The sequence below is a fragment of the Stegostoma tigrinum genome, chromosome 10, assembly GCF_030684315.1.
Source record: "Stegostoma tigrinum isolate sSteTig4 chromosome 10, sSteTig4.hap1, whole genome shotgun sequence".
Classification (NCBI taxonomy): domain Eukaryota; kingdom Metazoa; phylum Chordata; class Chondrichthyes; order Orectolobiformes; family Stegostomatidae; genus Stegostoma; species Stegostoma tigrinum.
The window spans coordinates 13,563,303-13,584,135 of NC_081363.1; the positions used below are offsets into that span (position 1 = coordinate 13,563,303).

At 42.0% G+C, this 20,833-nt stretch overlaps 1 protein-coding gene across 2 annotated transcripts in view; it reads left to right on the top strand.

Moving 5' to 3' along the window:
- alkbh1 (alkB homolog 1, histone H2A dioxygenase) overlaps positions 1-18,988 on the top strand; it is a 45,459-nt gene extending 26,471 nt beyond the window's left edge. For both annotated transcript variants that reach the window (XM_048537284.1, XM_048537285.2), the window contains 3 exons: positions 3,291-3,381; positions 15,333-15,526; positions 17,634-18,988. In XM_048537284.1, the coding sequence (XP_048393241.1) occupies positions 3,291-3,381; positions 15,333-15,526; positions 17,634-18,081 (733 nt within the window). In that variant the 3' untranslated portion in view covers positions 18,082-18,988. The remainder of the gene's footprint in view (positions 1-3,290; positions 3,382-15,332; positions 15,527-17,633) is intronic.
- The last annotated feature ends 1,845 nt before the right edge of the window (positions 18,989-20,833 follow it).

Consider the following 20,833-nt stretch of genomic DNA (forward strand, 5'->3'; position numbering starts at 1 on the left):
ACAGGTCAAGGGGCGGGATGAGGTTAGTATGTCAGAAATGTGGGTGCGACTTGAGGTAGGAGGAGGGGATAAGTGAGAGGAAGAACGGGTTAGGGAGGGAGGGACGAGCTGGGCTAGTTTTGGGATGCACTAGGGGGAGGGGAGATTTTGAAGCTTGTGAAATCCGCATTGATACCATTGGTCTGCAGGGATCCCAAGCGGAATATGAGTTGCTGTTCCTGCAACCTTCGGGTGGCATCGTTGTGGCACTGCAGGAGGCCCAGGATGGGCATGTTGTCTAAACAGTGGTAGGGGGAGTTGAAATGGTTCACAGCTGGGAGGTGCGGTTGTTTATTCGGAACCGAGCATAGGTGTTCTGCAAAGCGGTCCCCAAGCCTCCACTTGGTTTCCCCAATGTAGAGGAGGCCACAATGGATACAGCAGATTCAGTATACCAGATTGGCAGATGTGCTGTCTATATACGCCAACCCTTCTATTTCTAAACCTCCTTTCCTTCCCTCACTTTTCAGTGTTGTGCTTTTTCAAACTTTGCCCAGCCTTATCTCTCTGATTTCAATCTTCTTTCCCAAAAAAATGCATACATACGTACAAACATACATCTTTTACATTAAACAGGTGTTATAATTTCCAACATGAATGCTATTAGAGTACAATATTAACAGTAAATTGAAACACAGGTAAATTTAGCAACCTGCCGGAGGATTGAAAACACTGGAACCTCCTCTGAGGTTATATACAGATGCATGTATTCAACTCTGCCCACTTTACTGTCTTGACAAATAGTCCATTTTGATTCTCAATCCCCATAGAAGTGCTTGCTTTTGTAGCCATCACTTGCTGCCATGATTCACTGATAGCCAAGAGAGTGAATGCTTAAGGTGTTGGTGGAGTGCTAATCCAGCAAGTTACTTTGTCCTGGAAAATCTTGAGTTTGTGGAGCTGTAACCCAGGCAAGTCTGAAGTATTCTGCAACAGTTTTGAATTGCGTCCCGTACATGGTGGAATTTGATTAGGGGTCAAGTCAGTAGCTGAAGATTACCCAGCTCTGGCCTGTTCTTGTATTTAGATGGTTTGGTGATTTAAAGAAATACTTAATGGTGAAATATTTCATCATGGTAATACCATTGTCTGTCATAGGAAAGTGATGAGGCTGTCTCTAGTTAGATGGTAAATGATTGGCAGTTATGTTGTGTGGTATGAATGTTATTTGTTTCTTAACAGCCCAAACCTGAATGTTCTCCAGGACTTGCTGCACACAGATTCATACTCCTTGGTTTTCTGAAAAGTTATGAATGGAACTGAACACAGTTCAGTCATCAGAGCACAGCCTATTCTAGCCTTAGTAGCTTTTAGTATATCCCACATTGTTTGCAGTATTTATTTAATTAGCCTGGACCTAATGTTCCACTGTTGTGGATGGCATAGTGGCTGAGTAGTTAGCACTGCTGCCTTACAGGTACCCAAGGCCTGAGTTCAATTCCAGCCTCAGACAACTGTCTGTATAGGGTTTTCCTGTATCTGCATGGGTTTCCTCCAGGTGCTCCACTTGCCTCCCACAGTCCAGGGATGAGCAAGCTAGGTGTATTAATCATGGGAAATGCAGGGTTACAGGGATAGAGTGGGTCTGGATGGGATGCTGTTCGGAGGATCAGTATGGACTTGATGGGCCAAGTGGTCTGCTTCTACACTGTGTAGGAATTTTGCGATTCTAGTGGACACAGTCTATTTTAATGTGAAAAACACAGTGTACGTAACACAATTTTAATTTAATTTTCATTGGCTGTTACTTACACTGTGTTATACTGTCTGTTTTGTTGAAGAGATGTATAATAAATCCAAGATAACAAGGTGTAGAGCTGGAAGAAACAGCAGGCCAAGCAGCATCTGAGGATCAGGAAGGCTGACGTTTCGGGTCTAGACTCTATAGAAAATAAACGCAATCCTAGTTTAAAATGTGTTCCATGTTCACACCAGATGGACAGTTATCCACAGTTATAGTTGGTAAACTTATTTGTATTGAATCCACAGTGATATGACTGTACTGCAAAAACTGAATGCTTATTTTAATGAATAGGACAATTTAATGATGCTTTTTAAAAGCACTAAGTATTTTGAAAATGTGATGCTGAATAGCATCCAACACTCTTACCAAAGTATTAGATCTGAGCCAATTCACTCACTCAGCTATAACTTGGCCAGGAAGTCTAAAGAGCCTATTGAATGCCTGCACTGGCTTTTCAGAAGTGTGATTGCATGACATTCATCTGTTTTTCTCTCTCTGTTGGTTTCCTGATGTAACTATTCAAGGAAACTGAGTCAAGAACTGGAGTCACCAATTTTAAATTATACTTCCTGCTTAATAAAATTAAATTCATTCTGAATGTGTGAAGAAGTACATTAGCTAATTCATCTCTATCTGCCAGCCACAAACTCCATGAATGTGAATTTCAAAGCAGAAGAAGCTAATGGAATATCAGAATGCCTTGTGTGCTTATTGATATTTGAATTTTGTCCAAGCCCTTTGACTTTTTTTTGTCTTCCTTTTATCAATGAGAAAATATGTCACAATTGCATGTCAGCAGAAGGCTTATGGTGGATTTATTTACTCTAAAAATCACCGAATGTTTTGATGCAGAATCAAAAACAATTTCTTTTTACTTCCTTCTCACTCTTTCTTCCTCATTCTATCATTTTGGCTTTTTCCCTGTTTCTATCTGCGTGTCTCTTTTTCCTTTTTTAAATCAGTAAATTGCTAATCAATGTTTTAAAGCCACACCTGCATATTTTGCAGACATGCAGGCGCATCCTTAATTCTTGTCTTTGTTTTTTTACAACAAATCCAATATTAGTAAGCTTTCTAATTATTACAAACTTCCTACAGCCTATTCCAACATCAGTGAAAGATCAATATCAGTATGTATAATTCCTGAAATCTAAAGCATGCAGTTTCAAAATCAATTGCCTGGAACATGCAACCCGCACTCTCAATACAATGTACTTTTCAGTGTCTGAGCTGTCAGTCATGACCCACCTGTTTTATTTGGTTTGGTGAGTTTCTAGTTTCTTATCCACACCATCGGATCCTGTACATTATGGACGTGATCCTTGAAGTCTCAAGTGCGCGGAAGGGTTGAAGACAGATACAGAGTGACAGGATTGGCACCAGTGATGTGCAATCCCAAGCTAAATCATTGAATCAGTAACCCTCCTAGATAAAGCCTAGGTGGTAGCTATAGGAATGGAGTAAAAAGTGAAGTGCATATCTTAATCAAATTTGCTTTCTTTTCCAGGCTGAAATCCTTTGTTAAAAGAGAGGCTAAAAGTTTGCTGGAGAAGTTACGGTGGGTTACCCTAGGATATCATTACAACTGGGAGACTAAGGTAACTTTTTTCTCTGTGACTACAAAAGCATTTTAAGGAGAATACATAGTTCCTCCCTACCACTTTTTGTTTTAAATCAGGTTCCATTTTGTGAATTCATTAATGATATAGATGAAGGCATTAAAAGTAATATTAGCAAATTTGCTGATGACACAAAGCTGAGTGGCAGTGTGAGATGTGAGGAGGATGTTATGAGAATACAGGATGACTTGGACAGGCTAGGTGAGTGGATGGATGCATGGCAGGTGCAGTTTAATGTGGATAAATGTGTGGTTGTCCACTTTGGCAAGAACAGGAAGGCAGATTACTATCTAAATGGAGTCAAGTTAGGTAAAGGGTAAGTACAACGAGATCTAGGTGTTCTTGTACATCAATCAATGAAAGCAAGCATGCAGAAACAGCAGGCAGTGAAGAAAGCTAATGGCATGCTGGCCTTCATAACAAGGGGAGTTGAGTATAGGAGCAAAGAGGTCCTTCTGCAGCTGTACAGGACCCTGGTGAGACCGCACCTGGAGTATTGTGTGCAGTTTTGGTCTCCAGATTTGAGGAAGGACATTCTTGCTGTTGAGGGAGTGCAGCGTAGGTTCACGAGTTCAATTCCCGGAATGGCGGGACTATCATATGTTGAAAGATTAGAGCGACTGGGCTTGAATACACTTGAGTTTAGGAGGATGAGAGGGGATCTGATTGAGACGTATAAGATTATTAAGTGATTGGACACTCTGGAGGCAGGAAGCATGTTTCCGCTGATGGGTGAGTCCAGAACCAGAGGACACAGTTTAAAAATAAGGGATAGGCCATTTAGAACAGAGTTGAGGAAAAACTTCTTCACCCAGAGAGTGGTGGATATATGGAATGCTGTGCCCCAGAAGGCAGTGGAGGCCAACTCTTTGGATGCTTTCAAGAAAGAGATAGACAGAGCTCTTAAAGATAGTGGATTCAAGGGTTATGGGGATAAGGCAGGAACAGCATACTGATTGTGGATGATCAGCCATGATCATAATGAATGGTGGTGCTGGCTTGAAGGGCCGAATGGCCTACTCCAGCACCTATTGTCTATAATTCAGCCTGTTGGCATGATGCCAAATTACTGCAAAGAAGCGAAAAATCTAAGCCTAGATTCCATATACATTGGAAGAGATATACAACATGTTCAAGAGGTATACAGAAGCAAAAAGTGATTAGTGTTTTCTTGAAAGATTCACTTTTTTTTTTCTCATGTTCTTTCTTTTCTATTGTTTACACCCCATTGCAGCAATCACTGATGCTTGGTGTACTCCTGTAACTCAGATGTGACAGAACAAAGATTGAGTATCTGTTATAGAGAAGTTAGAGCTGAGCCCAAGCCCAGCCTGCACTGAGTCAAAGTCAGGTGGATAATGAATCAAAAGGAAACCTTGATAATTTTTCCCTCGTTCTCTTTCTGGCCTCCTTAAACCGAAGGGTTTTAAAGCCACCACCACCTACTGCTTTAAGCATCTACCTGCCTTGGCCGAGGATGTCGAATTCCTTACACACCATTTGGCCTTGATCCATGTCGATCTACTGTTCAATGCCTTAATCTTGAGTCACAAGAAAGGCCACATGGAAGATCGTTGCCTAAATTACAGTAATAACGATGGTGAGACTCAGCTTCAATACCCTGGTGGTTCATAGAAATATTCTCAATTGAAGCATCAGGAAAACAGGAAGTTGAAGCACTTATCCACTAGTTATCAATTAAACATACAAAAATATCTGAGGCTTGACCTTCCACGTATGATAAAATGTATTATATATGGTTACATATTAATGGGTACTGTTCGAATGGAATGGACATCTGTATACCATGAGCCTATTCCAACTCAACAAGATAGATGAGAACCTTCCTCTTGTTCATTTCTCAGGGCGATGTCTTGGCCAATCAAAGGTAATCTGCCTGGTTTAAAATTTACATAAAACTTGGCAATTAACTGTCTGTCATCCGTACTGGTGCATTCTCCAGAGCAATACCTCTAATAGAGTCCACTTGGCAATCAATCCACACTCTTCTGTCTAGCAATATAAATGTTAGTTTCCCCTTCACTGTTGTTCTTGCAAATTATCCTAAGAAGTGCAAAATGTAAAATTTGTGTTTTTCAGCAATATTCAAGTTTGATATTTAAAAGTATGATGACTCTTAATTCAGATGAACAGCTTTTTTGGTACTGAAAATCTACATATCACTTATGGATATTCTGTGTGTTGTATTGAAAGGTGGACTTTTTATGTTAATATCACTTTTTTAAATGTTTGAATTTCAAACTAATAGAGTATGGGTTTATTTTGGTGAATGAGTTTTAAAGTTAATTAGGTTTGTCTTTCTTGAAACCGTGACTTTAAGCCAGTATGGGTCCATAAGACCATAAGACATAGGAGTGGAAGTAAGGCCATTCGGTTTTTGAATCGTTAAAAAGCTTACCTCGAGTGCTGGTGCCTTCCATTTCTGGCTGCAGCAGCAGCGCAAGCGGGAGCTTGGAGCAGGAGCCTGTCGGGAAGCCAGTGAGTCACGGTTTTTGAATCGTTAAAAAGCTTACCTTGTGAATAGGCGGAGGTACGCTGAGCAGGAGCCGACACAGGACTGGTGAGTGAGTGAGGTAACATATTTGTGTGGTTGCGTTACCCGAATCACTACCCAGGTAGTGTCTCCCACCCATTCTCCTCCTCTAACCAAAAAAAAGGTTCTGTGTGCCTGATTGAGAAGGTAACAAGTTTATTTTTTTATTCTTTATTTTTTAAGTCTTGGGAATTTAGAATAATGGGAACGGAGGTCAGGGCAGTTGAATGTTCCTCCTGCAGAATGTGGGACGTAAGGGTCACCACTAGTGTCCCTGCTGACTACATCTGCAGGAAGTGCACCCGACTCCAGCTCCTTGAAAACCGCGTTAGGGAACTGGAGCTGGAGCTGGATGAACTTCGGATCATTCGGGAGGCAGAGGGGTTTATTGAGGGGAGGTAGTCACTCCTCAAGTACAGGAAAAAGGCAGATGGGTTACGGTCAGGGGACGGAAAGGGAACCAGCAGGCAGTGCAGGGATCCCCTGTGGCCATTCCCCTCAACAATAAGTATACCGTTTTGGATACTGTTGGGGGGGACGACTTACCAGGGGAAAGCAGTGGGGCACAGGTCTCTGGCACAGAGTCTGTCCCTGCTGCTCAGAAGGGAAGGGGGAAGAGGAGCAGAGCATTAGTCATTGGGGACTCCATAGTTAGGGGGACAGATAGGAGGTTCTGTGGGGACGAGAGAGACTCACGGTTGGTGTGTTGCCTCCCAGGTGCCAGGGTGCGTGATGTCTCTGATCGTGTTTTTGGGATCCTTAAGGGGGAGGGGGAGCAGCCCCAAGTTGTGGTCCACATTGGCACCAATGACATAGGTGGGAGGAGAGATGGGAATTTAAGGCAGAAATTCAGGGAGCTAGGATGGAAGCTGAGAGCTAGGACGAACAGAGTTGTTGTCTCTGGTTTCTTGCCCGTGCCACGTGCTAGTGAAGCGAGGAATAGAGAGAGAGAAGAGTTGAACACGTGGCTACAGGGATGGTGCAGGAGGGAGGGTTTTGGATTCTTGGATAATTGGGGCTCTTTCTGGGGTAGGTGGGACCTCTACAAGCAAGATGGTCTTCACCTGAACCAGAGGGGTACCAATATCCTGGGGGGGAAATTTGCTAAGGCTGTTCGGGTGGGTTTAAACTAATTCAGCAGGGGGATGGGCACCAAAATTATCGTTCGACTATAGAAAAGGTTGAGAGTAGGGTGGTCCGAAATAAAGTTTCAGGGAAGCAAGATGGCACCGGCAAGCAAAAAGTTGGATTGAAGTGTGTCTACTTCAGTGCCGGAATAAGGTGGGTGAACTTGCAGCATGGGTTAGTACCTGGGACTTCGATGTTGTGGCCGTTTCGGAGACATGGATAGAGCAGGGACAGGAATGGTTGTTGCAGGTTCCAAGATTTAGATGTTTCAGTAAGAACAGAGAAGATGGTAAAAGGGGCGGAGGTGTGGCATTGTTGGTCAAGGACCGTATTACAGTTGCAGAAAGGATGTTTGGGGACTCGTCAACTGAGGTAGTATGGGCTGAGGTTAGAAACAGGAGAGGTCACCCTGTTGGGAGTTTTCTATAGGCCTCTGAATAGTTCCAGAGATGTAGAGGAAAGGATAGCAAAGATGATTCTCGATAGGAGTGAGAGAGACAGGGTATTTGTCATGGGGGACTTCAACTTTCCAGATATTGACTGGGAACACTATAGTTCGAGTACTATTGATGGGTCAGTTTTTGTCTAGAGTGTGCAGGAGGGCTTCCTGACACAGTATGTAGATAGGCGAACAAGGGGTGAAGCCACATTAGATTTGGTACTGGGTAATGAGCCCGGCCAGGTGTTAGATTTGGAAGTAGGTGAGCACTTTGGTGATAGCAATCACAATTCTGTTATGTTTACTTTAGTGATGGAAAGGGATAGGTGTATACCACTGGGCAAGAGTTATAGCTGGGGGAAAGGCAATTACGATGAGATTAGGCAAGATTTAGGGAGCATAGGATGGGGAAGGAAACTGCAGGGGATGGGCACATTAGAAATGTGGAGCTTATTCAAGGAAAAGCTCCTGTGTGTCCTAGATAAATATGTACCTGTCAGGCAGGGAGGAAGCTGTAGAGAGCGGGAGCCGTGGTTTACGAAGGAGGTGGAATCTCTGGTCAAGAGGAAGAAGAAGGCTTGTGCTAGGATGAGATGTGAAGGCTCAGTTAGGGCACTTGAGGGCTACGAGGTAGCCAGGAAAGACCTAAAGAGAGAGCTCAGAAGAACCAAGAGGAGACATGAGAAGTTGTTGGCGGATAGGATCAGGGTATCGATCAGGGTAAACCCTAACGCTTTCTGTAGGTATTTAAGGAATAAAAGAATGACAAAAGTAAGATTAGGCCCAATCAAGGATAGTAGTGGTAAGTTGTGTGTGGAGTCAGATGAGATAGAGGAAGCGCTAAATGAATATTTTTCAACAGTGTTCACTCTAGAAAATGATAATGTTGTCGATGAGAATACTGAGATACAGGCTATTCGACTTGGTGGGATTGAGGTTCACACGGAAGAGGTATTAGAAATCCTTCAGAAGGTGAAGATAGATAAGTCCCCTGGGCCGGATGGGATTTATCCTCGGATCCTCTGGGAAGCCAGGGAGGAGATTGCCGAGCCTTTGGCATTGATCTTTAGCTCGTCATTGTCTACAGGAATAGTGCCAGATGACTGGAGGATAGCAAATGTGATTCCCCTATTCAAGAAGGGGAGTAGAGACAACCCTGGTAATTATAGACCAGTGAGCCTTACCTCAGTTGTTGGTAAAGTGTTGGAAAAGGTTATAAGGGATAGGACTTATAATCATCTAGAAAAGAACAAATTGATTAGGGATAGTCAGCACAGTTTTGTGAAGGGAAGGTCGCGCCTCACAAACCTTATTGAGTTCTTTGAGAAGGTGACCAAACAGGTAGATGAGAGTAAACCGGTTGATGTGGTGTATATCGATTTTAGCAAGGCGTTCGATAAGGTTCCCCACAATAGGCTATTGTACAAAATGCGGAGGAATGGAATTGTGGGAGATATAGCAGTTTGGATCAGAAATTGGCTTGCTGAAAGAAGACAGAGGGTGGTAGTTGATGGGAAATGTTCATCCTGGAGACAAGTGGTGTACTGCAAGGGTCGGTGTTGGGTCCACTGCTGTTTGTCATTTTTATAAATGACCTGGATGAGGGCGTAGAAGGATGGGTTAGTAAATTTGCAGACGACACTAAGGTCGGTGGAGTTGTGGATAGTAACGAAGGATGCTGTAGGTTGCAGAGAGACATAGATAAGCTGCAGAGCTGGGCTGAGAGGTGGCAAATGGAGTTTAATGCAGACAAGTGTGAGGTGATGCACTTTGGTAGGAGTAACTGGAAGGCAAAGTACAGGGCTAACGGTAAGATTCTTAGTAGTGTAGATGAGCAGAGAGATCTCGGTGTCCATGTACACAGATCCTTGAAAGTTGCCACCCAGGTTGACAGGGCTGTTAAGAAGGCATACAGTGTTTTAGCTTATATTAATAGAGGGATCGAATTCCGGAACCAAGAGGTTATGGTGAAACTGTACAAAACTCTGGTGCGGCCGCACTTGGAGTATTACGTACAGTTCTGGTCACCGCATTATATGAAGGACGTGGAAGCTTTGGAAAGTGTACAGAGGAGATTTACTAGGATGTTGCCTGGTATGGAGGGAAGGTCTTACGAGGAAAGGCCGAGGGACTTGAGGCTGTTTTCATTAGAGAGAAGAAGGTTGAGAGGTGACTTAATTGAAACATATAAAATAACCAGAGGGTTAGATAGGGTGGATAGGGAGAGCCTTTTTCCTAGGATGGTGACGGTGAGCACGAGGGGGCATAGCTTTAAATTGAGGGTTGAAAGATATAGGACAGATGTCAGACGTAGTTTCTTTACTCAGAGTAGTAAGGGAATGGAACGCTTTGCCTGCAACGGCAGTAGATTCGCCAACTTTAGGTACGTTTAAGTCGTCATTGGACAAGCATATGGACGTACATGGAATAGTGTAGGTTAGATGGGCTTGAGATCGGTATGACAGGTTGGCATAACATCGAGGGCCGAAGGGCCTGTACTGTGCTGTAATGTTCTATGTTCTATGAGTCCACTCTGCCATTTAAATCATGGCTGATGGACATTTCAACTCCACTTCCCTGCATTCTCCCCGTAGCCTTTGATTCCTTGTGATATCAAGAATTTATCAATCTCTGCCTCAAAGGCATCTCTAACATCCCGGCCTCCACTGCACTCCGTGGCAATGAATTCCACAAGCCCACCACTCTCTGGCTAAAGAAATGCCTCCTCATTTCCATTTTAAATTTACCCCCTGTAATTCTAAGGCTGTGACCACGGTTCCTAGTCTCCCGCCTAACGGAAACAACTTCCCAGCGTCCACCCCTTCTAAGCCATACATTATCTTGTAAGTTTCTATTAGATCTCCCCTCAACCTTCTAAACTCTAATGAATCTTAGCCATTCCTTAGCCATTCATCATATGATAAACCTACCACTCCAGGTAGGTGTGAATCTCTGCTGGACATGCTCCAGGTCCAGTATGTCCTTCCTGAGGTGTGGGGCCCAAAATTGGACACAGTATTCTAAATAGGGCCTAATAGAGCTTTATGAAGTCTCAGGAGCAGATCACTGCTTTTATATTCCAACTCTCTTGAGATAAACGACAACATTACATTCGCTTTGTTAATCACGGCCTCTACCTGCAATTTAACTTTTAGAGAATCCTGGACCAATACTCCCAGATCCCTTTGTACTTCTGCTTTACGAATTTTCTCACCATTTGGAAAATAGTCCATGCCTGTATTCTTCTTTCCAAAGTGCTAAACCTTGCATTTGCTCACATTGAATTTCATCAGCCATTTCCTGGACCACTCTCCTAAACTGTCGAAATCTTTCTGCAGCCTCCCCACCTCCTCAGTACTACCTGCCTGTCCACCTATCATCGTATCATCGGCAAACTTTGCCAGAACGCCCCCAGTCCCTTCATCCAGATCATTAATATATAAAGTGAACAGCTGCGGCCCCAACACTGAACCCTGCAGGACACCACTCGTCACTGGTTGCCATTCCGAAAAAGAGCCTTTTATCCCAACTCTCTGCCTTCTGTCAGACAGCCAATCCTCAATCCAAGCCAGTAGCTCACCTCGAACACCATGGGCCCTCACCTTGCTCAGCAGCACCCCGTGAGGCACTGTATCAAAGGCCTTTTGGAAGTCTAGATAGATAACATCTACAGGGTTTCCCTGGTCTAACATACTTGTTACCTCTTCAAAGAATTCCAACAGGTTTGTCAGACACCATCTCCCTTACTAAATCCATGCTGACTTGTTCCAATCTGACCCTGCACTTCCAGAAATTTAGAAATCTCATCCTTAACAATGGATTCTAGAATTTTACCAACAACCGAGGTTAGGCTAATCAGCCTATAATTTTCCATCTTTTGCCTTGATCCTTTCTTAAACAAGAGGGTTACAACAGCAATTTTCCAATCATCTGGGACTTTCCCTGACTCCAGTGACTTTTGAAAGATCACAACCAAAGCCTTCGCTATTTCCTCAGCCACCTCCTTCAAAACTCTAGGATGTAGCCGATCGGGGCCAGGAGATTTATCAATTTTTAGACCTTTTAGCTTTTTTAGCACTTTCTCTTTTGTAATCCCTACCGTACTCAACTCTGTCCCCTGACTCTCTCTAATTGTTAGCATACTACTCATGTCTTCCACTGTGAAGACTGACACAAAGTACTTACTAAGTTCTTCAGCTATTTCCTTATCTCCCATCACTAGCCTTCCAGCATCAATTTGGAGCAGCCCAATTTCAACTTTTGCCTCTCGTTTGTTTCTTATGTATTGAAAGAAACCTTTACTATCATTTCTAATATTACTAGATAGTCTACCTTCATATTTGATCCTCTCCTTCCTTATTTCTCTCTTTGTTACTCTCTGTTTTTGTAGCCTTCCCAATCTTCTGATTTCCCAGTGCTCTTGGCCACTTTATAGGCTGTCTCTTTTTCTGTGATACATTTCCGGGCTTCCTTTGTTGACCATGGCTGTCTAATCCCACACCAGATAATCTTTCTTTTTTTCGGGATGAACCTCTGTACTGTGTCCTCAATTACACCCAGAAACTCCTGCCATTGTTGCTGTACTGTCTTCTCCACTAGGCTCTGCTTCCAGTCGATTTTCACCGATTCCTCTCTCATGCCCCTGTGATTACCTTTATTTAACTATAACACCATTACATCCGATTTTGCCTTCTCTCTTTCAAACTGCAGACTGAACTCTACCATATTATGATCACTGCCTCCTAAGTGTTTCCTTACTTTAAGATCTTTTATAAAGCCAGGCTCATTACATCACACTAAGTCCAGAATTGTCTGCTCCCTTGTGGGCTCCATCACAAGCTGTTCCAAAAAGCCATCCTGCAAACATTCCATGAATTCCCTTTCTTTGGATCCACCGGCAACATTATTCACACAATCCACCTGCATACGGAAGTCCCCCATGATCACCGTGACCTTGCCTTTCTGACATGCCCTATCTATTTCCCAGTGCATCTTGCGCCCCTGGTCCTGATCACTGTTAGGAGGCCTGTACATAACTCCCATTATGGTTTTTTTGCCTTTGTAGTTCCTCAACTCCACCCACACAGACTCCACATCCTCTGACCCTATGTCATTCAGTGCCGTCGATTTAATTTCATTCTTAACTAACAAGGCAACCCCACCCCCTCTGCCCACCTCCCTGTCTTTTTGTTATGTTGTGAATCCTTGGATGTTTAACTGCCAGCCCTGAACTCCCTGCAACCATGTCTCTGTGATGCCTACCACATCATAATCATTCAAGAGGATTTGTGCTGTTAATTCATCTACTTTGTTGCGAATACTACGAGCATTTAGATAAAGTGCCTTAATGCTAACTTTCTTATCATTATTAGAAATATTGGAAATCCTAAGATGTCTTAAGCTATCCTTCCTTTTTGCTGTATTCCTAGTCTGCCTCGAGCTTAAACCCACCTGTACACATGCTATCCTGTTGCTTATCTTTCCTTTTAACTCCATATTCACTGTCGCTTTCCCTCCTCCCCCCGACTCAGAAGTTTAAAGTCCTACTGACCACCCTATTTATCCTTTTCGCTTGAACACTGGTTCCAGATAGGTTTCAGAGAGCAAGCGACACCCTAAGCCTCCTGGAGTGTTAATGGAAGTTAATTAATAGTGTGGGCATTTACAACAGGACAGAGAAAACTTTAAGTCATTAGCTGTAACAGAATCTAAGACAAGGAAGTTTTTAAATTTTGCTTCAAAAGCTTTTTAGCCCAGTTTGAAGGTGACCTGACTGGGCTTCAGATGCAAGTACAGTTTCTCCTAGAAAAGGAGATTATTTGGAGCAGTTAAGGAAGTAGGCAACCTCTGTGAAAGAGTGTATTGGAATTCCACACTTAGGAGTGTTTGGTTTGAAACCTGCATTGGTTATTCAAAGCTGGGAAAATTGTGTGAGCATTCATGGAAGACTTCGCAGTTCCCAGCACAAAAACTAAGAGGAAGTTTGAATAGAAAAAAAAGTTTCTGTGGGTTTTGATTACCTGTAAAGTGATGCTTTTGGGGTTTTGGAGTTGTCTTTGCCATGTGTTTGAAACATTTCAAACTGTATTACGTGTAAATAGCTTGTTTGTTTTGTTTTTATTTCTTTTGTATAATAAATGTCTGTCTTATTGCTTAAAAACTAATATGGAGCCTTGAACGCTAATGTTTCAGTAAAAGATCATCACAGTAAATAAAACAACAAAATGTGATCTGCCAGGCCATACTTCATTTTGGGAACTGATTTGGCCAGTAGTAACACCAGCTGGGATCATTATAAGTGTTTAATGACCTCCCATTCCCCAGACTATAAGATCAGGAGTGTTTGTTGACTATTCCAAAGTGTTCAATTCCATTTAAAATCCCGCCAATAATGAAACTGACAATAATAACCTAAATCTGCTAAAATCTCCCCTTCCCCTACTGCATCCCTAAACCAGCCCAGTTCGTCCCCTCCCCCCCACTGCACCACACAACCAGCCCAGCTCTTCCCCCCCACCCACTGCATCCCAAAACCAGTCCAACCTGTCTCTGCCTCCCTAACCGGTTCTTCCTCTCACCCATCCCTTCCTCCCACCCCAAGCCGCACCCCCATCTACCTACTAACCTCATCCCACCTCCTTGACCTGTCCGTCTTCCCTGGACTGACCTATCCCCTCCCTACCTCCCCACCCACACCTTCTCCACCTATCTTCTTTACTCTCCATCTTCGGTCCGCCTCCCCCTCTCTCCCTATTTATTCCAGTTCCCTCCCCCCATCCCCCTCTCTGATGAAGGGTCTAGGCCCGAAACGTCAGCTTTTGTGCTCCTGAGATGCTGCTTGGCCTGCCGTGTTCATCCAGCCTCACATTTTATTATCTTGGAATTCCCCAGCATCTGCAGTTCCCATTATCTCTGATAATAACCTAAGTACAATCTGGACAAATTGCAGGACTGGATTCAGCTGGCAAATGGAATATAATATTCTCACCATCGATGAGTTAGTGGTAACTATTGGCCAGCAACATAAGTAGATCAATCATGTTAACATTGTGATTATAAGTATCGGAAATAAGCCAAGTACTTTAAGTCTTTCCATCAGCTGTGAGGCTTGGGTATGACTTAACACTAACCATTTGTCTGGGTGCGTTTAACTGTACCAACCAGCCAACCATAGCATTGAGCAGAACAGAGTGAATGACTGCTGTGTGTGAGATCTACATGATGCGCCACTGCAGCAACTCAGTAAGATTACGTCAACAACAGCTACTCCTCTTGGCCTCCAATAAGAAGAAAGACCAGGTAAGCAATCTTGTGGGTAAACCCAGGTGGCTTCAAGCCTCTCGGATTTCTTACTCAGCTAATATTTCAGAATTCCCAATTTTGTGCCATTTGTGAGTATCATGACAGAACAATTCAATAGTATTTTCAAAAGGGAATTGAAAATGTAATAGAAAAATAAAAGTTTGCACAGAAAAAATAAGGAAATAGGACTGAATTGGATACACTTCCAAGTAGCTGGTACAGGCACAATGGGACTTACTGCATCCCAGACTAAAGTATTCAATGCTTCTATCAACTTATTTGTGGAGTTGACCCATGACTCTTCTCAGTCATTAAAATACATTTCAAGCATCAGCCAAAGGTGAGAATATACAAAACTTGTAATGAATGTATGACAATTTATATCCTTTTAAATCTAAAATCTTTAATAATTCTATTTATTTGACAAGTTGGTGTTCGTGCTCTTGTCTTTAAGATGGTCTGTGCTATGTGTGTAATGGGCTGTATCTTCCTACTTTTTGTTCGCAGAGATATTCACCTGATCACTATACGGCATTTCCCACAGACCTTGCTTACCTGTCTGAGCAAGTAGCAGCAGCATGTGGCTTCCAGCAGTTTAAGGCAGAAGCTGCAATTCTGAATTATTACCATTTTGACTCCTCACTAGGTATTCATGTGGATGAATCAGAGATGGATTACTCCAGACCCCTATTATCATTCAGGTAAAGAAAATTGAACAAAATTACACATTTCAGAGGGTGGGAGTGGGTAGTTCTTTTTTAATGAATATCTGTACTGACCAGTGCAATCAGTGGCAGGAATTACTGTTTGCTGGTACTTCCTTTGGTAGAACTGGAAGCATATTTATTTTCATGGTGAGTTGTAATTCAGAATGCTGTGGCTGAAAGGGTGGTGGAAGCAGATTCAATAATGATTTTCAGAAGGGAATTGGAACATAACTGAAGGGGAAAAAATTACAAGGCTATGATGAAAAATCAGAGAACTGGAACTAATTGTCCAAGTCTTTAGAAGAGCAAATTTGGATTTCTCTATTGTCTTTCACACTCTCTGGATATCCCAAAGCACTTGACAGGAAAAAAAACCTGTTTACTTTTGATAGAGAGCCACTGTTATAACCTATGAAATGTGGCAGCCAGTTTATTTTTGCATGGCACATGCCCATCTGTAATGGCGTTTGAACTGTTGGGACCATTTCAGAGGGCATCTAAGAGTTAACCACATTATTGAGGTCTAGATGTGGAGGCAGACTAGGTAAGATCCTTCACCAACGGATGTTAGTGAACATATGGTTTTTACAACTGTCCATAATGGTTACATGGTCGCCATTAGACAAACTTCTAATTCTAGATTTTATTGAATTAAAATTTCACAGTGGTTATATTCGAGTACATGTCCCCAGCCTGGACCTCTGGATTGCCAATCCGGTGATATTACCATTATAACACTCAAGTGGATGAGGACTTGGGCTGGGAAGTAGAGGCTTTTGTTAAAGCTCAAGTGCCTTTGCTCTTCATCTCAGCTGAAACAGACTTAGCATCTGGAGAAAGACGTGTTTTGCATAAACTTTTAGCTATACTGACAGTTTGATCTTTCAGTAATATCTATGAAGCTTGGAAGTGTGTGCCCTTGACAAATTGAAGTAGGTGGTGGAGCAAGTATACACTGAGAAAATCAACATAAGTAATGAATTCCAGAAAATTGCAAAACATTAATATTTTATTTTTCAATTTCATAACTTCCATTTCTCTGGATATTGCTGAGTTCCTACCAGAAAGGCAAAAGCCATTTCGAAATTACTTTCCAGTGAGTCTAGTACAGGATTGTTTCGTACATTTTGGTGAGACACCCCTTCTATGGATATTTTCTGAGAGATAAATTGGGTAGGGCAGGACCATGAATTTCACTACGGTGTTGCTGCTCCAACATTTGCATTATTCACTTTCTGGGATTCTCGTATAGAGCAACATTTACGAAATTGATGTGACCAAAGAATGACACAGACATTGTCTTCTTACTTCGATGAATTGCAAATTGTACAATGCATTCAACAATGTATTGCTGCAGTGAATGCATCATGAGTGACTGAAATCTTACTGGAGTGTCAGTAGACCACAGTACTAAATGTGAAAATGTCATGCTATATAAATATTTTTTAATTTTAAAACCCTATTCAGGTGTCTGATATTTCTTGGCGACTGGAAATCAATTTATGTTCAATATATTCTTTAATGCTACTCCATAACCACATATTGCTCCATTCCCCCATTCTCCCAGTTACTGTGTCGAGCTGGACCAGAATGCTCAAAAGCACACTTAGGGCCAAAGGAACACTGAGGTTCATATCTTATACCTTCTTCCATCACAAAGCTCATTTATTTCCACCCCTACAACATTACCCACTTTTACACTGTCTCCTCTCACCTACTGCCGAAGTTCTCATCCATTCCTGTGGCCTCCAGACTCAATTATTGTTGTGCTCTCTTAGATGCTCTGCCATCACCCACTCTCCAAAAACTTCTGCTTGTGCAAAACTGTTGTTTATTTAGTTTCCAGCTCAAGTCCTTGGTCAGTGTTGAACTGCTTGGTACTAGTATCAGATTACCTATGGATGATTCCATTATCCTGACCAAGTCAGAGTCAAGATTCGTGGTTTGAAGAATGGTTTTGTGGATGATGTGCAAAAGATAATCAGTGCCTGTTAAATCACGGCACAAAATGGCTTCTTCAAAATAAAAATGGGGAGAAAGTAAGGTAAAAATAATTGAAATGACTAATTTCAAGTTTTTCTTTTCTCTCCTATTCTACCAGTTTTGGCCAATCAGCTGTGTTTTTACTTGGCGGTCTGAAGAGACAGGACCCTCCTCTTCCAATGTTCATTCACAGTGGTGACATCGTGATCATGTCAGGCAGGAGTCGCCTTTTGTATCATGCAGTTCCCCGGGTAGTTCCCAATCCAGAAGGAAAAGCAATCCCCAGTTGTTTAGAACACACAATGACTAGAGACAGCTGCCCAGATGACACAAAATGTCAACGAAGTGACGAAGGTGACTGGGAAATCTGCATGAAATACCTACAGAACTCTAGGGTGAACATGACTGTGCGGCAGGTCCTGGGAGTCGGACAGAGCTTCCCAGTTGAGTCAGGCATGGGAAAGAAAGCAGATTCCAAGTTGTTTTCTTATCGTCAAGATTCTGAAGAAGAGAACCAGCATAAACGACAGAAACTGATCAATGAAGATGTGGCAGGGCCTCCATAAGTTTTCTAATCTTCTCTGGAGGAGTGATAATGTGCTAATTTTGTATGTTGGAGGATCCATGGAAGCAGTTTCATCAGCTTGCTATGTATGCAATGTAAAATTTCTGTTCATTCATTATCCACTTCAAAAAATTCTTGAGGAATTAGTAAGGGTCACCTCAGAGATTCTGTATTTGCAGGTCTCCCAATGAGTGTCCATTCTCCCTGTCAACACCAGTATTTTCCTCAACCTTGCCCAATTTAAGCAATGCTCCTGCCAATGCCAGTTTTCTTGCAGGAGAATGAAATGCACTTTCTATGTTGGACTCGGTGCCTTGTCAAGTGACAGATATGGTATAGGTTCGGCACAGTGCAAGCCACCGTGCGTTTTTTGCCCTAGCCTTCAAGAACGTCTTGAACTATCACCTTGGCATTTCTATGTTTTACTTCGGCCACCTTTGTGACCATTTGGTTGCTAATTTAGAGCAGATGTTTTCTGTCCTCTTGAGATTAAGTTGAGACTCCATGAATCTTTCTGTCATAATGCACTGTATGTAAGAAGATCAAAAATGAAAGGGCATAATGTGTTGACCACACAGTTACCTTACCTCATATTCATATTTAGTTAATTGTGCCATCAAAAATTAGCTTTGGACCAGTTATTGCAACAAAGCTAAATCAATACAGGAGAATCTTGTTACAGTCTTAAGTTGGTAAAATATGTGGAAAGGCAGTCAAGCCATCTACTGGAAGCCTCACTGGGACGTTGCATTGAAAAAGGCTGTAATAGTTGCTGTCTATTTGCCAAGGGAAAAGCTGCTCCAACATTTGGAAACTGATAAATAATGAACATCTGCTACAAGATAATCTGATCTGGTAGGGGTTCCAGTTTTACATATCATGAATAATAAAAAGTATTTGTATATTAATATTGGTTTCTGTGTTGTCTGAAGTATTTTAAATATTAAGAGTCATGATAGAATTGATAATGTATCTAAATTCCCTACACCATAGTCAGACTTCTTCATAAAAATACAGAGAATAGAATTAAAGAGGGAAACGCAGAGGAACCAAAATGAGGATTAGTTTGTCCTCCACCCATGCCTAAAACTAAAAGCTAGCAACTTTATCACAAGATGAAAAATCTAATTAATTGTTAAACTCTAATTTGGCTTTTGTTTCAATCTACTTAAGTCAGCTCATTTCAGTTTTATCTCCCAAGGACTGATCAAGACAAATGTATAATTGATAACTATTTTGTAACACAGATTCTATGGCATACATGTTAACAGTGTTTAGCTTCAAGGATTGTAGTACCAGCCTAAGAGGTAAACGCTGTCACAGTGGATCTGTGGCAGATTTCTTCATGTGTTCAGATGAATGATATCTTAAGCAGCCTGTGCACCTTGCTGCCAAGAGACTTTACATACACTGTCCTTCATCTGCTGATTAAAAATTGCACAATCCCATGGTTTAACGATTTTGGTGATCTGAACTGGTTATGTCTCTTTCAGGAATGTTCTTCTGAGAAAACGTTTACTCATCAATAGGAGCAGTGTTGTTTGTTCCATGACAAATGTGTATCGAGTCTGTATATAAAAAGGCAGTAGAATTAGCTTTCCTCTGCTATTAAAACTCTCGACTAACAAAAACCTATTGGGTGAAATAAAACCAAAAGAACTGCAGATGCTGGAAATCAGAAACAAAAACAGAAATTGCTGGAAAAACTCAACGGGTCTGGAAGCATCGGTGGAGAGAATCCGGAGCTATAATTTTAGCTCCAGTGACTCTTCTTCACAGCTGATGGTAGCTAGGAAAAAGATTAGTTTTTATGCAGGTTGCAATCCTGGATTGAAATTCCATTTTCAAGCCCTGCTTCAATTCCTGCTGTTTTAGCAACACTAGCAATACAGCTGGAAGGAAGCTCCACTACAATATTTCTCTAATAACAAAACATAGACCTGAATGTGTTTTAAAATATTGCTGGTATTTGTTTAAACTGACAAAAATTGATGGAGTTTATTGATCTCCTCATATCATGCTGTGCACGATCAAGTTTAATTTAGGTAAATGTGAGGTGCTTCATTTTGGAAAGGCAAATCAGAATAGGACTTGTACACTTAATAGTAAGGTCCTGGGGAATGTTGACGAGCAAAGAGACCTTGTTCATAGTTTGTTGAAAGTAGAGTTGCAGGTAGACAGGGTAGTGAAGAAGCTGTTTGGTATGCTTGCCTTTATTGATCAGTGCATTGAGTGTAAGAGTTGGGAGATCATATTGCAGCTGTACAGCACATTGGTTAAGCCTCTTTTGGGATACTGCATTCAGTTCTAGGCTCTCTGCAAAGGAAGGATGTTGTGAAACTTGTTCAGAAAAGATTTACAAGAATGTTGCCAGGGTTTGAGAAGGAGAGGCTAAATAGTGAGCTAATTTTCCTGGAGCGCCGGAGTTTATAAACTATGAGGTGCATGGATAGACTGAATAGCCGAGATCTTTTCCCCCAGTGTAGTGGAGTCCAAAACTAGAGGACATAAGTTTAAGGCGAGAGCAGAAAGATTTAAAAGCGACTTAAGGGGTAACTTTTTTACACAGAGAGTGGTGCACTTATGGAATGAACTGTTAGAGAAAATGGTGGAAATGGGCCACATGCTGGTGAGTGGGACTAGATTAATTTGGGATATCTAGTTGGCATGGACAAGTTTGTCCGAAGGGTTTCTTTCTGTGCTGTACAGCTCTATGACTCTAATTCGTTCTTGGTATGAGACCAAGTGAAATA